This window comes from Alosa pseudoharengus, unplaced genomic scaffold (genome assembly GCF_046254945.1).
Source record: "Alosa pseudoharengus isolate Yale_2024_CS ecotype anadromous, Long Island Sound unplaced genomic scaffold, YU_APseudo_1.1 YU_APseudo_1.1_scf_18, whole genome shotgun sequence".
Lineage (NCBI taxonomy): Eukaryota > Metazoa > Chordata > Actinopteri > Clupeiformes > Clupeidae > Alosa > Alosa pseudoharengus.
The window spans coordinates 21,599,571-21,615,715 of record NW_027468650.1 but is presented as its reverse complement, the minus strand read 5'-3'; the positions used below and the strand labels follow the sequence as shown (position 1 = coordinate 21,615,715).

General features: G+C 42.4%; 1 protein-coding gene across 2 annotated transcripts in view; it reads left to right on the top strand.

Annotated features, from left to right (window-relative positions):
• Nucleotides 1-16,145, top strand: part of scn5lab (sodium channel, voltage gated, type V-like, alpha b) — a 110,682-nt gene that overhangs the window by 79,281 nt on the left and 15,256 nt on the right. For both annotated transcript variants that reach the window (XM_076290514.1, XM_076290513.1), the window contains exons 18-21: nucleotides 3,397-3,517; nucleotides 6,255-6,409; nucleotides 7,777-7,950; nucleotides 11,220-11,342. In XM_076290514.1, the coding sequence (XP_076146629.1) occupies nucleotides 3,397-3,517; nucleotides 6,255-6,409; nucleotides 7,777-7,950; nucleotides 11,220-11,342 (573 nt within the window). The remainder of the gene's footprint in view (nucleotides 1-3,396; nucleotides 3,518-6,254; nucleotides 6,410-7,776; nucleotides 7,951-11,219; nucleotides 11,343-16,145) is intronic.

Genomic DNA, 16,145 nt, shown 5'->3' with positions numbered 1-16,145 from the left:
GTTAATGTAATACCACCACAGACTTTCAGGCAAACATAGGGAATAGGCCCCTTTCTGGATTATAACCAGCTATACTGCTGGTCTTCTGGAATCATCTACGTTAAATACAGCCTGTGGGTACGTATGTTGAAGTTGTGAAACGACAGACTGTACTAATAAATTCATGTCGTTTAAGGGAGAGACCTCTGATGAGTCACACACCAGCTGGGCTTATCTCGTTAACAAGAGCCCCGAGGTGAATCCAGCAGAGGGAAGTACTCTGCCTGCCCTCCACACAATCTGCCTGCTGACCAGTCAGTGGACAAAGTCAGGGCAGAGGCAGCCCCAAACTCCCCAAACACTGTCATCTCACCCACGGGCAGAATCAGAGCTCCTTAAAAAGGGTCACTGAGCACTGTGACACCTGGAGATACTGTTTGGTTATGAAGATAGATATTCTTTTTGAAAAATGGAAATTTAATGCAGTGAAGTAGCAGCAACCAGCATTCTTTTTTCATCTCAACTGTTAGCATCACTAACAGGTAATATAGCATCACTGCTATTAAAATAACCATGTATGAACATTATTGCGCTTGTAATTGTATTTCTTAGCAAGTATTTGTAAAAAGCATAAAACCTTTGTGGGCTGTTGGAAGTCGGCCGGTGTTTCACAAGAAGGGCAGCTCAAGTTCATCAGTCAGGACAATGACACAATGTGATTCAGTTGAGCTTAGAGCCATGAACACCACATAGATAAGAGCTCAGGCCATTAAATAAACAAATGGAAAACAAGTTTGTGTCATACACTGAGCATGGGCTGACTGGAAACATGCCTACTTTATTTTAAGCAAACGTGTATTAGATGGCTTTGCAAAGGCCATAAATATCTGGATCGCTTTTCAGTGTGATTTGATTATGACCTATTGACATAAGATAAGAATGGTGAATAGATTTGCATCGACATCCACCAGCACTTCAGGGAATCCGATCTGTTGCTGAGTAGCTTACTCCTCAACGTTAGCTTGTTTTCCTCTGATGTCTGTTGAGGCATCTGCATTGACTGACAGGTGATTCTTAGAGACATTTCTGCAAGGTGACAGTAGGAGTAACACTAGCAGAGGGATTTTTTGTCATGAACCTATATCATTTGAAGCCATTTTAATTCTCTGCTTACCTCTGAAATGCCCCCCCTCCAAACTAAGTGCGTGTAGCCTAATCCCACACGGCGGATCGCCTACCCAGTGGCCTGTCCAACAATACATGTGGCTCGGGGGCTCAAATTTCATGGTGTTTGGATGGCGAATGCCGTTTTGTGCCACCATCCCCACAGGAGTGCTATTAATACCCCTTTTGTGGTGGTCAGTGGCCTCAGAATGCAACTCTACCAGGCTTCAGGCAGGGATTCCTCACATGTAAGACCTGCCAACAAGTATGGGCCATAAAATGCGTGGGGCAATGTGTGCGTGCGTGTGTGTGTTTGTGTGTGGGAGGGGGGATTCGTGCAAGACGGACGTGGCCTCACAGACGCTAATGGGCCGTCAGAATACAGGATGTGAATGTTTTGTGCTGGATGCCAGGTGGTTTTTACAAACCCTGGCTATAAGGTATACCGCACCTCTCGACCAGTCCTATTAAAGTGTCATCCTCTCGTCTCACACTAATGTATGTAATATATTCTTTATTGAATGCTGTTTGTTCTTCATTCTTCATTCCTGTTTGGCAAGATAGAATGAAAACCGACCCCCCCCCCCACCCAAACACACATAGAGAAGCCTGTGCCACACGCGAGTGTAACTGGAGTAAAGGTTGACTGGTTGAGGGCTCTTATTTATTGTGTGTGGAGTGGCACCTGTGTGGTGGTGCAGACGGACAGGTGAGAGCAGGAGAGGTGCGGAGTTCACTCACGGCCCCCCCTACGGCAGCGTGCTGAGGGACAGTGGCTCTGGGGGGTGGACAGGACACAGGACATGCCCACGTTGAGACCGTATTGACCGAGCACAGCAGGCCTCCTCACAGACCAGAAAGAGGCAGCTTTCTGTTGCTGGGGTCTCACACAGGTGCAAATGAAAAGGGAACGGTGGGGTTTGTGATTTTTATTTGCGTTAGGAACTTTTTGGAGAGCTTGGCATCAGAACTCAACCAATTATGAGCTCCTAAACACCTCATCTTTACCAAATGGTGTGTTTTTACATCTAGTTTGCACCCTGTAACAGTATATTTGCATATTCCTACCAGTCAGATATGTCTACTACTCCCCATGATATCTCCATAAGAAATCACCAGTGTGTAGTACCTACTTTAGAGTATAGTGAAAAGAAACTGGAAGTTGATGCTTTTTCCTCCCTCCCTTCCTGACCTAATTCGGTTCTACTGAGTCATACTTTGCAGGACTTCAGCTTGTGTGTCTCCTTCATGGTAGACCATCGTTGCCACTCCACATTTACCTGACTGTGTGCAAGCCGAGACACAGCAGCCCCATGTCAGGCCGACTCACATCATTTCTAAAAAATCACCATTCTTTTATCAGTCCCATCTGCACATAGCTCTCTGCCAAGTTCCCTTTAGCTTTTTATGGTTGCCAGACCTATGCTGGTTATTTTTAAATGCTGAAAACAAAATGTAGATAAATGAATGTACATTTTGTGTCTGTAAAAGATCCTCAAGATAAGATCTGTGGTATTTGTCACTATAAAGTGCTGTCGTGACATTGGCTTTCTATCATGCCTTTGAGGTCTGGGGACAGGCCTGTCACCCCGAAGGTCTCACAGGCGTTTGAGCGTGTGTGTGTGTGTGTGTGTGTGTGTGTGTGTGTGTGTGTGTGTGTGTGTGTGTGTGTGTGTGTGTGTGTGTGTGTGTGTGTGTGTGTATGTGTTTGTGTGTGTGTGCGCATTTGTGTGTGCGTGCGTGACATGAGTATCTCTGTGTACATTCGCCAAGGGGCATTAGGTTTCACGGGATATCCACATCACAGTGAAAGGGTCGGCATGTTCGCATCTTTGCTATCCCTTTCACTGTGATGCCGGACTCCTGATGGATAAAGGGAAGTGGGTGTAGTGAGGGACAGAAAGCAGGAGGTTCTCAGGCAGGTTCACCCCATGTGTCCCACCACCCCAGACTGATGCTTCCTCTGACACGGACCCTGACACACCAACACTGAGAAGAGGAGGGCTTTTCATCCATTTAAATTTTGCACACTATTTGTAAATAAATGCAGATGTGATATTTATACATTCAGAACATTTACACATAAATAAAATGATCAGTACAAGCAGCATTCAGATGAAATTGACTTAATATGCTCTATGTATGCAAATAAATGTACAAAGAAGCAAGTGGGGAACAGTTAAAGCTCAGAGACACAGTGCACTGACACTAATCACTTACTTGCCATTTTGTATGTATTTATTCACCTTGCAGAAGGATGACATCAGCCTGTCAGAAGGCAGCACAGTGGACCTCAGGAAGCCGGGTGAGGAAGAGGATGAGTACTCGGAGATGGCCGAAGAGGCCATGGACCCTGACAACTGCTTCCCTGATGGTAAGTTTTGAGAAGGCAAAAAACATAATTTGTTTTCTTTTTCATGTGGAATTGTTATTGTTATGAGAATTTAAGTAATATACATAAGTAATTAAGTTATTAAAAGAGGAAAAAATATACAAACAGAATAGATTTTCCAAAACAGATATGTACTGGGTATTAACCTCTGGTAAAGAATGTTTTTACAGTCTAAAATCCTGAACAAACTGAAACAATTATAAAACAACATGGATCTTATCTCTACATAAAATTATATTAATGCCCTAAATATTTTAGATAAGGTCTATTATTGAAAAAAATAAATGAAGAAACTGCTTTAGACAACTCACACTTTTATAGCTCATTGTTTGGATCTATGAGCTTACATCCCCAACCTCAGTACTCTGCTCTTATTGCTAGCTCTGTACTCCAAGGGAAGGCAATTTAATATAAAACATTAAACAATTAACTGACATTTGAAAGGGCAATGGGGCATTAAATTGAATGTCCTGTGTCAGCAAACATTTGAAAAAGCATGTCAGGGACGAAATGGGCCTTGTTAATGTGATGATGACTTACTCTCTATATTCAATTTTGTAGAACTAATCGACCCCCCAATCGAAGTCGAGGTACACAAACATGCTGACCCAATCAAAGACTGCCATTAAAACAGGAAGCCATAATCCACTTTCTTATGGAAATTGACAGGCCTGTTATACTGTAAAGAATATGTTTGACATGTCCATGCACACATTCAGCAAAATTATGAAAACCTTGGTGCCTTATTGAAGTATTTCATTTTTGAAGGCAAATTCACTGTTGTTTATAGGTTCTCATGAAGCTTTTGTTTTTATTTAGTTGAAATAACGCCTAATTGAAATAAAAATACTTCATCCACTTTAAAATGAATAGCAATAAAGAACAATACAGTGTCAGGTTTCAACCACAAAAGCTACTGTAGATTAGCTCTTATCATATTAGGCTTGTCTCAGACAAACAAAAAGTAAATATGATTTGCCCATCATATGATACAGAGAGTGTCTATCTATTAGCTGACAATGAAACCGGGTTCTGCCATAGCAGCCTGCATTTCCTGGAAGATATCAGGGATGGATACCGCTGCATGCAGCCTCAGCCTTAGCTGGTCAGGGCCTGTGGGCCAGCGGTGTCTAAGCCATTGTGGTGAATTTCAGGGATGTGAGTCAGAGTGTCAGCTTGTGTTTCTCAGCCTGAGAGGAAATGGATTTAAGGGAAATGGGTGAGAAAAGTGTGCTTCCTTTAAAAGGCTCCTGCTCACATGATGGAAGCAGAATAGATAGTCAAACACCATCACAGAGCCCTTTGCCCACACCTCAGTACATAAATGTCCAAATAACTGTCCTCAAAGATGTGTAATGTATGGAAATCTATTAGACAGGATGTGTCTCTGTTGTGGTAATAGGGCTCTAGCTTTCTAGTGATGCAGTCTTGATATGTTTGACCCTCAGCGATAACAGGAGAGAGAAAATATAAGGTGAGGTGAGAAGAGAAAAACTCATGGTGCATCAGGAATCTACTGCAGACTAGGGTTGTGGAACCGTATTAACAAGAACTCAAGCAAACAAAAATAACTGGTGCAGCGAGAAGGGGATGATCCTTTGCTAATTAACGAGAACATCTACTGTTTGGAGCATATAATTACACTGCTGGAGGAAGAGTTGTTTTAGGATAAAGAGCAAAAGAGACAATGAACTGACCAACATCTGTCAAGGGGGAGGAGGAATATTACGCAATAGAGAGAGCGCCATCCTGGGCTTGCGTGCAATCTGTTCTTTCAAGCCAGCAATACTGTCTCACGTCTGAAGACAATTGGACGCCTAACAAAAAAGTAGAGCCACTCTAAACAGAAGGCTGTATCCTGAACAAGCTGCAGTTCAAGTAAGTTATACAGACACGCCATTAACTATTCTTAAGAGGAGGACATTCCACAGCATGATGGGAGTCAATGTCTCACTTTCTGCTGGAAAGTAGTTTATCAACATCACCGATCAATTGCTTGCGAGAATCAGACCAGAGAGCAGTAATAGCTATGCACTGTGAGTGTGTTTCAGGGCTTGGTATGTTCCAACCCTAAACACATCTACAGTGTAAGTGGTAAATCACTTCTGGCCTAGATCAAAAGAGCTCACCCATTTCCTTAGTGGTTCTGAGTACCCCCATATCTCGCCTACTTTGTCATGCTCATGGATGGCTTTTGATTTCCCATTGATGGCAGTTAATTGCCTGACAAATCGAGATGCCTGGGTGCTAACACATCCCTGGCTTTCAAGAAAGAGCTGGGGTGTCATTACAAATTGAGTTGCATGTAGCCTGTTACCATAATGCCATTATTACATTTACAGACAATAACTTAATTTGGGCAGGGCTCAGTTGCCTGTAATGGAGACACGTTGACGACTGCAGAGGGCTCAAATGTGATTTGGTCTCAGCGACCCATTGTTCTAAGGGGTACAGTCTTTACTGTCACTGATACGGGGTGCTGGAGATGGGGCTGGATTATGCCGTGTAGCACCCACTAAAGTGAGAGGAATCAAACATGGGCTTCTCGCCAGTCTGAATCATAGCAGCATGAGGTGCCACATTTCAGTTGTGGAGGGGGAACAGAAGAGGGGGAAGGAAATACTTTTTTTTTTTTTTTATTATATCATAGACAAAGCAAAAAAAAAGGAGTTGCTCTCTGTTTGGCTCTCCCTGTAACTCTCTGTCGTTCCTCTTCTAGTGTGTGTTCGTCACTTCCAATGCTGTGACATCAACACGACAGATGGGCTTGGTCAGGTGTGGTGGACACTGAGGAAGACTTGCTTTCAGATTGTCGAGCACAGCTGGTTTGAGTCGTTCATCATCTTCATGATCCTGCTGAGCAGTGGTGCTCTGGTGAGTAGTTTTTACTGGGCCATATAGGAGCTAATCCAGGTAATGACTTGAAGTCAACTCCTCTTGGGCTGGTTTTTGCATATGAATATATTTTCACCAGATGTATAGAAACAGGCCCCAGATCAGCTGGCATAAAACAGTAATTCTCCCTTGGCTGGAGGTTCTGGGCAGCCTGCTGATGGGTTAACTTCTATCACTGGGGCACTCTGTGGGAGAGCTGTCTCACGGAAGCAAAAGCACAGTTTTCAGAAGACATTAATCAGATAGAGCAGATGCCAGGGGCTGTTAGGGATGGAGTGAGATAGCCACTGTGATAGACCTTCTTGATTACAAATCCTTTAACCCTTCATAAATTGGACGGATTTACTGCTGCAAATATCTACATTTTGTGTATAACAATATTATAGAATAATCAATAGAATCTGTATACAATTTTATCAGAATTCCCTGTTGTGTTAAAAATCACAACATGAAATATTAATAGGAAGTATTCCTTTTCCACTAAAAGATGACACACTAAACTTAAGGTTGAGCTGTCAAACTTGATGAGTCTTTGCCTGTCGCTGGCATCGCCCAGTCCTCCCAGGAATACATGACAGCCCTTTTGTTAGGAGAAACAAAGGTCAGCGCCACTAGTTTGTCTGGGATGCTGTGTGGCAGGCTTGCTGTATCCAAGATGACATTTGGTGGCATTTACCAACACATCTCTTCAAACGAATGCTCTTTACAACATAAGGCTGATCTGGCTCAATGCTGAAAACAAACAAGCCACCAAAAAACAGGACATTTTTGCCAGCTGGGCAAAAGTGCGAGGTCAAGGACAACTTGAAGGCGCTCACTTAAGGGTTAACAACCCAGAGCGCTGGCACTCTGGAGCATCTGTGTGCGGGCTGCCCTGTGCCACCAGAGCCTCAGCTGAGGAGCCAGGTCAACGGCTGGTCAAACCCTCACAGCTGCAATACTAATTAGCAGTGGGTTTAGTGGTGGTGCCATCAGGAGCGTGGTGTGGTCAACCATTTAAAAAGAAGGTTTCAATAGCACATTTTACTATAAGCCCTGAGAGGGCTTGACATGATGTTTGGGCCACAGGATGAGACAGTCCAGATGTGATTTAGCACAGAGAGAGCAGAATCATAATGTGTGTTTTTTTTAAAAAACATGATGGCTTTTGCTCTATGATTTTTAATACATTACTTAAGATAGAGGGTGAAATAACTATTTTAACACTTTCAAGTGGGATTCACTGTGTCGATTTTGAAATAGACGTGTAATTATGGTTTGATCTACCAGTATGTATACAGTGCTCACATGTAATTATACACATAGGCTACATTTCTAACTTACTTTTTTATTTTGTTCTCTAACAGGCATTTGAAGACATTTACATAGAGCAAAGAAAGGTGATCAAAGTCGTGCTTCAGTATGCCGACAATATTTTTACATACATCTTCATCTTGGAGATGTTACTGAAGTGGACTGCTTATGGCTTTAAGAAGTACTTTACCAACTACTGGTGTTGGTTGGATTTCCTCATTGTGGATGTAAGTATGCATCTATTGTACTTTTTGAGATGGGGTTGAATTACATTACATTGTTTATAGTAATTTTGAGTAGAATACTACCTGAATGTTAAGATTTGACAGTACTTCAAAAAATGCCCTTTACCTTTGTGTATCTTTGAAAGAGCACACTATTTATTTGTGCTATATGCTCTAGATGTTGACATAATATAGAATATACATGGAGCTCTCCATGCTGTGGTATGATCTAGATATTGTGCAATACCCAAAAGGCCTTTATGCATATGTCACAAATTTGCCAATTTTCTTCTTTTCTTTTTTGTTGCAAACCATGCCATTGTCTTGAGGGGAAACATGTGATCTGACTTCCTGAGAGTGCCTATGCATTATATCACCAATACTGTGAGGGGTGAAATTCTTTGGGCAGAAGATAAACCAATTAGTGTGTGCTTCCTCAATGGAGACGTTAGAGCTACAGAAAACATGCAGGCCAGTCGTAGGGAGAGCAGAGTGGATGTCAACAGAAGCTTTGCTATGATCAGCCTGCCTTTCAAACATCTCCCTTTGAACATTATTATCATTTTATCTTGTGTTAATGTCAAACGTGCAGACAGCATGCTGTTTACAAAATGGAGATGTACATTAGTGCTGAACTATTCCAAACTTCCGATTCGGTACCACTTTGCTCTTAAGGGTAAAATGTGTCTGGGTGTAGCTGACAATAATATCCTCTACAGTGGACACTGTTAATGGAAGTTAAACAGAAGAGATAGAAAGCATGTGGGCTTTTATAAACCAAAACTTTGGAACAGTCTTGCTTAAGTGTTGTGAAAGTATGTTATGGGTACAGTAGAAAGGTTTATAAGTCCTTTCCTTCCCAAAGGAGCATGATAAGGGGTTTTATCTTCACCGCATTTATCATAATGTGGTCTGATTGTCATGGTCAAAATGATTAACAAGCCATAAGTGTTTGGGTTTGCATTCCCTCGTGGACAGACTGAGCTTGCATCCCTGCACAGTTACCACTATTCATTAAGATGGTAATTAAAAACCCATGTGAACTTAAACTTCTGAGCTCCATTGAAGACGAGTAATAAGTGTTTTTAGTACAAAGGAAAGTTGGACATCTTATGCTATAAATATTTAGGGTGTAGTTTACACTTACTGTACGTTTATACAGAGGTAGAGATATATGTTTACAGTTTCAGAGGCACCAAAGATGATCCATGTCAGGAAAGCACAGTCCCTTTCTTTAGCTTTGAGAAGTCAAGCATGTTGCATTGTTTACTAAAAAAAAGAATCTGTAGTGCTCAGAGAACATAATAATCATTGCCTTGTTTTGAAGAAAAAGACATGGTGACCTTAATGAGCTAAACTTGTTAGTGCACCTAACATTATCATTAAATAAAGTGGGTCGTGAATTGTTAGAATTGGGAAATTGTCTATAGCAAACAGCAAAATAATTTCCACTCACAAATATTTCTTGTGTAGTATGAGAAGCTTTATTTGTCATGTCAGGTGGAGCAACAGGTTGAGTGCATTCTTGTTGACCTGTTGGCTTTGCATGTAAACATCAGGGAATAGTCTGTGTTTTTATAGAAGAAAATATAATGCTCAGACCGTTTCATAACCACAGAGGACAGGCTTATCAGCCCATAGCTGTTCAAGCAGTAATTCTAGGTGAAGCAAATTCTGACATGTTGTCTGATACTAATATGCCCTGATAGGTATAAAAGGAAGTAGACAAAGTTGGGAAAGGGCTGTTGGGCAGGTATTCATCAGTCTAAGTGGTTGAGTTTGATTGATTGAACTGGGTTTTTGTGTAGATATTTGTTTTTGTGCACAACACTGTTATATTTTTGTTTGATCCTCTTCCCATTGTCCCTGTTTAACCATTATGTTTTGAACTATTGTTCCAGTAAAAGGCATTAGGACCAATGAGTTGTAGTGGGAGACTGGACCTCTCACAATGAAGGTTACACGCAGGGCTACAAAATATTTTGCTTTAGGATCATCATCAGCACATGTGCTAAAGTCATATTGCAAGATGTACTATTTCCAAGTGAGGCAAATTAACTCAAAGGCATCACGCTACAATATACAGTATATAGCAGAAAAAGATACAGTAAAATGAAAAAAAAAAATAACAACCCTAGTTACATTGAAGCCAGATACCCAATCTGAGAGAGAGGACAGGGGTGAGAGTAATTGAGTGTACATCTTACTCTTTTTGATGCCTGAGGAGATGTCCATGCCCACTTCCCATGCCTGAGTTTGCTGGTTCGATCTCAGTGTGGGACTCGTTTTCCCCTAAAAACAATGTGAAATCAATTTGTGCTTGTGTGAATGCCCTGAACAACCTGTCAGAATCTGAACTCGGAGATTTCCAGAGTGATCACACTCATTCTGTTGTGCCACCCAAGCACCTGATTTATCTCATTGCAGATTTAGTTAATGCTTTTATTCTCTGATTCATTTGTAATGGCAGAACCAATACTGATTATTAGAGTACTGTATCTCATGGTAAAAGTAAACAGTAAAAGGGTATTTCTAAGTGTTTATCCAATTTGTAGCATTCACAGAATAGAGGAGGTTCTGCAGCCATAGAATGTATACAAGCTTCTCCTGACAGCACTGTAGAAATAAAAACAAATCTTTATGATCAGCAGTGGCATAACTGAACACACTCTAATTTGCTCCACACAGATTTCAGTGATTGGGCTCTTGGCGGGTTCTGTAGGTTATGACCAAGTTGGCACCTTGCGAGTCCTCAGGACGCTCCGGGCACTGCGGCCGCTGCGAGCAGTGTCCCACTTTGCTGGCATGAGGGTAAGGCCCTAACTGATGAGCGCATCGGCACCATGTGACTGGGAAAGGTTATATGTGTCCACCTTCAGTTCTGTATGACCTTCACCTATCCTTCAGCAGGTTGAGACAGAGTGGAATAACTGTATTTTCCTTCCCCAAACTTCGGCTCATTAACCATCAATTGTGCTTTCAACAGGAGTGAAAAATCATTCTCTGGAGGATCAATTCACATTTCTCTGCGTTCTCATAATTCAGCAGACCCAACCCCCCCCCCCCCCCCCCCTCCTTCTCCCTCACAGCCATGTGAAAAAGGAGGCAAGATGGCCTGGTGACTCTCCCCACTCTAATCACTAACCTTTTTTCCTCCCCTCTTCACAGGAAATGAAGTGAGCCTGCTTCTGATCGCTTTGGGAAGTTCCCTAATGTTGCGTCTCTATTTTCTGCCCCCCACCCCCGTCCCCTGTTTGTGTCCCTCCCTGTAGGTGTCTTTAGTAAGCCTCATAGCCAATGCTTTTGGCTACTCTGACTTTGCCGCCATCAAATCACTTAGGACTCTAAGGGCTCTCAGGCCACTGAGAGCACTGTCCAGATTTGAAGGCATGAGGGTAAGACTTTCTCTTTCTGTGGCTCACTACCATTCTCTCCTCTATCTATTCTTCAACTCATTCTTCATCTCTATGTCTGTTTAATGTTGCTTGCTATATTTCGCCAAAAAAAAAAAATATATAATAATTTAAACATTAACATTTTAGAAGCAGCTTTACATTTCTCTAGTCTCACAGGGATTGGACCAAGCTGATTTTGAATCCCATGTTAAGATCATTACCACTTACAGTTTTTCACAATTGCTAAACCACTGAACCCCATTCTATGAACCAAATGCTCAGTTGCCTGAACACATTTATTGAATCAATCACTTTTTTGTCAAAACCATAAACAGTTTTCAACTAGTAAAACACCATTTGCAGATCTCATTGACTCTTTTTGCAAATCTCTAAACACATTTTCATGCAATAAAACACATTTTGCCCTGTGATGCACTTGTGATGTATAATGGTAACCACAAGTGGCAAAAAATAAACACAAAAAAAGCACAGATGTCATAAGTTACCATTTTTGCCCATTGCACTCTGCAAGCACTCTGGAGTGTCCTTATCTTCCTGGACTGAGAATGGAGAAGTTAATACTATACTAGGTTGTTTGCATTTGTATCCATGCTGGTCTAATATGTTATCTGGAAAAACAAAGCTAATGGTCCCTTTAAACCAACTATCTATTATGTGTGAGTGAAATTATAAGATATCATTTACACATTAAAGGTTGTATCAGCAACTGCAGGCCCAAAAAAGGCCCAAACATGGCCCTAGCTGTGGCGCTACTGGGGCACCTGCACCATACACCGGCGACCCGGGTTCGATTCCCGCCCCGTGGTCCTTTCCGGATCCCACCCCTGCTCTCTCTGCCATTTGCTTCCTGTCACTCTCCACTGTCCTATCATTAAAGACATAAAAAAACTCAAAAATATATACTTAAAAAAAAAAAGGCCCAAACATAAATTATCACATTCATCTAATCTTTCCTAATGATCCACTAGCGGCCCGCCCCATTAGCAGGTCGTCAAAAAAATGCGTCTCTGTAGGCAGCCTAGGCTCTGAGATCTGCCCACAAAAACAATTGCTAACAACAAGTGTTGCCAACCACTCAAAGGCAAAATAAAGTGTTCCAACCAATAACCGACGAGATGCGTGTTCAGGAGAGTTTCAATTGCACAGGAGGGAGGGGGAGGGTTTAGCGAGCTAGCTCTCTGTTTTGTTTGAATGTCAACAGAAGTGACGTTACCCCGCCATCGTTGATACAACCTTTCCAGTCCAGTCCAGTACATTTTGATACAACCTTTCTGGTTTCCAGAAACCAGTCCCCGTCCAGTACATTTTCGGAGCAAACACTGCTGAGGAGTATTGGTGTTTTACTACATGTTCTTTATATTTAACTACCCATGGGTTAGAAACTCTCTCTGATATGAACTGATCTGATACTCCTGCACCATGCACTTTTCTTGCACTTTTCATTGTTGTAAACTTACAACTATCCTCCTTTCCTTTCATACTAACATCTGCTTCTGTATCATTCGGAAAAAAAAAATATAAATATAAAATAATTAAAAAAAATATATAAAATAATAAAAAGAGAGTTGGCTGTGTAGGCTGTGCTGTTGCATTCAGAGCGAGTTGAGGAAAACAGTTCAAGTGGTACATCAGAAGTGTCACCACAGGGTCCCCTGTTGAGACCTCCATGTCCTATACTTTGAGACCAGACAAGAGTTTGAGAGCGCTGCTGTGAAGGGTGATCCCAATACTGTTTCTGATTTTCCTTGTCACAGTGACGTGCTAAGTGACCTTCTCCTCTGGTTAGCCCCACGGCCACATCCATGTTCTTCCTTCAAGCCTTTCATAGTTTTCAGCGTATTGTTCAGTTCCTTTAGAGCTGCCGTACTCCAAGCAACTAGATGGCTCTTCACATAGTCCATGATGTCCTCTACCCATGGGTTAGAAACTCTCTCTCCGATATGAACTGATCTGATACTCCTGCACCATGCACTTTTCTTGCACTTTTCATTGTCTTCTGTATCATTCAAAAAAATATATATAAATATAAAATAATAAAAAGAGAGTTGGATGAGTAGGCTGTGCTGTTGCATTCAGAGCCCAATGAGCCCAGATACCCAATGTTCTCAGGCCTATTTTGTGCATAACCAAAACTGCTACTTAAGCATAGGCAGTAAAGCCACTACCACTATCACTGGCAGGAAATAGTGCACTCTTCCGCCTCAGCCTTAGGCAGGAAAACCCTCTACCTCCATCACAGGTATGAAAACCCTCTACCTCTACTACAGGTAGGAAAACCCTCTACCTCTATCACAGGTAGGAAATCTGTGTATACACAACCAATACCCCTCTCATGGGTAGGACAGGCCTTCCCTATTTTACCAACTTTAAAAAGTGTAAAATCAGGGACACCACCAAATTCATTGGGGGGCTTATATAATGATGGAAAGATGAGCAACTGTGCCTAGTCTATCACATCACCTTAGCGTGCATCGGTTGATTTTGTTTACAAGAAAAAGGCTGTCACTAGACAAGCTAGACATTTAGACCCCTGTATGGTGAAGCGAGTAACGTGAATAAACCAAGAGGGCAGGCGAACGTTCGGAGAGCGTAGACACTATGGCAGATCTTAGGCTAAATAGTAGACCAGTTCCACCTAGCCATTCCATTGAACCCCATTCAATTTGGTGCCACTTTGACATCAAATTACGTTACAGCTGAAGCGTTTTAAGCCTTTATATTAACTTTTTCTATTTTCGGAGTAATACATTGTGTGATTGGCGTTAATCACCTCATAACTGACTTACTGGCTGAGTAATAAACCTTTTTCCGAAATCAATGCCAACGTGACGTAATTTACGTAATTAGCATGTGACCAGAGCGGGTTAAAGCGTTTCACAGGAGCAAAAGCAACATTTCAGCGAAGTTTTGATGGATTGACAGTAGGCTATGAATGTGGCAAGTGCTGTTTATATGAAATCACATTTATCTACAAACAACTATGGCTCAAGGACTTGTCATATCAATCCACTACTTTTTGATGACAACATTGCCGACAACTGGCGGAAATTTGAGAAATAATGGATAATCTACTGCAACCCAGGACTGTCGGATAAATCTAAGAAAGTTCAAGCCTACACGCTACTGAACTTAGCCGGCCCAGAGGCTGATGAAAAGTCAGATTCCTTTGTTTATGGAGAGGGGGAAAGTCATGAAAGACTACTGGTAAAGTTTGCTGAATTATGTTTGCCAGTGAAAAACGTCATTATGGACAGGCATGATTTTAACACCGCGTATGTCTCCACTTTGAAAATACTGGCGAAGAAATGTGATTTTGGCGCACTCCGTGATGAATTGATCAGGGATCGTATCGTCTGTGGGATACAGAGCGACACCCTCCGCAAACAACCATTACGTGAAAAGAATCTCACCCTTGAACTGGCAGTTAGCATTAGCATGCTCCATGAACAGTCAGAGAAAAGCTCTAAGGAACTTCATAAGGAAGCTGAAGTGTGCTCAATTCAGAAGGCTCGCTGTGGAAATTGTAATGGCCAACACTCACCTGATAAGATATGCAATAACTGTGGAAAACTTTGCTAGGTGTTGTCGCTCTGCACCAGCGCAGGCCACAGCTCGCCCCAAAGCCCCCACTCCATACAGAAGTAGAGAAATGGGTAGAGTAAACGAATTGACCATTGAACCAGACAATCAGGTGGTTGATAATTTGAATGAAAAGGTCAATCTAGTGGCTTATGGAGGTCAATCAAAACTGATGGCACTGTAACACTGCATTGTACACAGGGACAGTTCAAGTTTCATGTGGTCAATAGGGATGTAAAACCCATACTGGGACTACAAGACAGTATTGCTATTGGTCTCATACATCTCGGACCTGACGTCCACATGCTGCAACAAAAAGCTCCAGAAATACTGGAGTACAAAGACCTTTTTGACACCAATGTCATAGGTAAATTGCCTGTGATATATCATATGAGACTAGTTGACACTGTTGCCCCCACAATATGTGGTCCCCGCAGGATCCCTATTGCCATGAAAGATAAGGTTAAGGCGGAGCTGGACCGAATGACTGCTCTTGGTGTCGAAGATATCGAAGAGGTGTCTCGTTGTGCTGCATGCAACGCTTTGACAGCACACCACACAAAGGAACCAATGCACCTCCATGACATCCCTGAACTACCATGGTCATTTACTGCAGCTGATATATTTGAGTGGCGTGCCAAAATGCATCTAGTCCTGGTGGAATTTTACTCAGGGTGGTTCGAGCTGGACTACCTCCCTAAAATGATCAGCAACACGGTCATTACGAAGCTGAAGCGACACTTTGCAACACATGGTGTGCCCCACACCCTCATGACTGACAATGGGACCCAGTTCACTGGAAGGGACTTTGCAGACTTTTCACAAGCATGGGACTTTAAACACATCCACAGCAGTCCTTATTACCCACAATCTAATGGTCTTGCTGAGCGTGCAGTGAGATCCGCTAAGCACCTGCTGGAGAAGTGCCACCGTGATGGCACAGACATCCAAGCAGCCATTCTCCACACTCGCAACATTCCCCGTGATGGACTCCCTTCCTCTGCTCAGTGCCTCATATCCAGGCAGACCAGGACCTTCCTGCCAGCAACCACAGACATGCTCAGGCCTGCTATTCAAGTCAACGTGGCTGCTACCATCTCCAAACACAGAATGAGGGGGAAAGTGTATCAAGACCGCAGTGCTCACCGCCTCTCTGCAGTAAGACCAGGTCAAACAGTCAGAGTGCAGACTGAACGTGGTTTT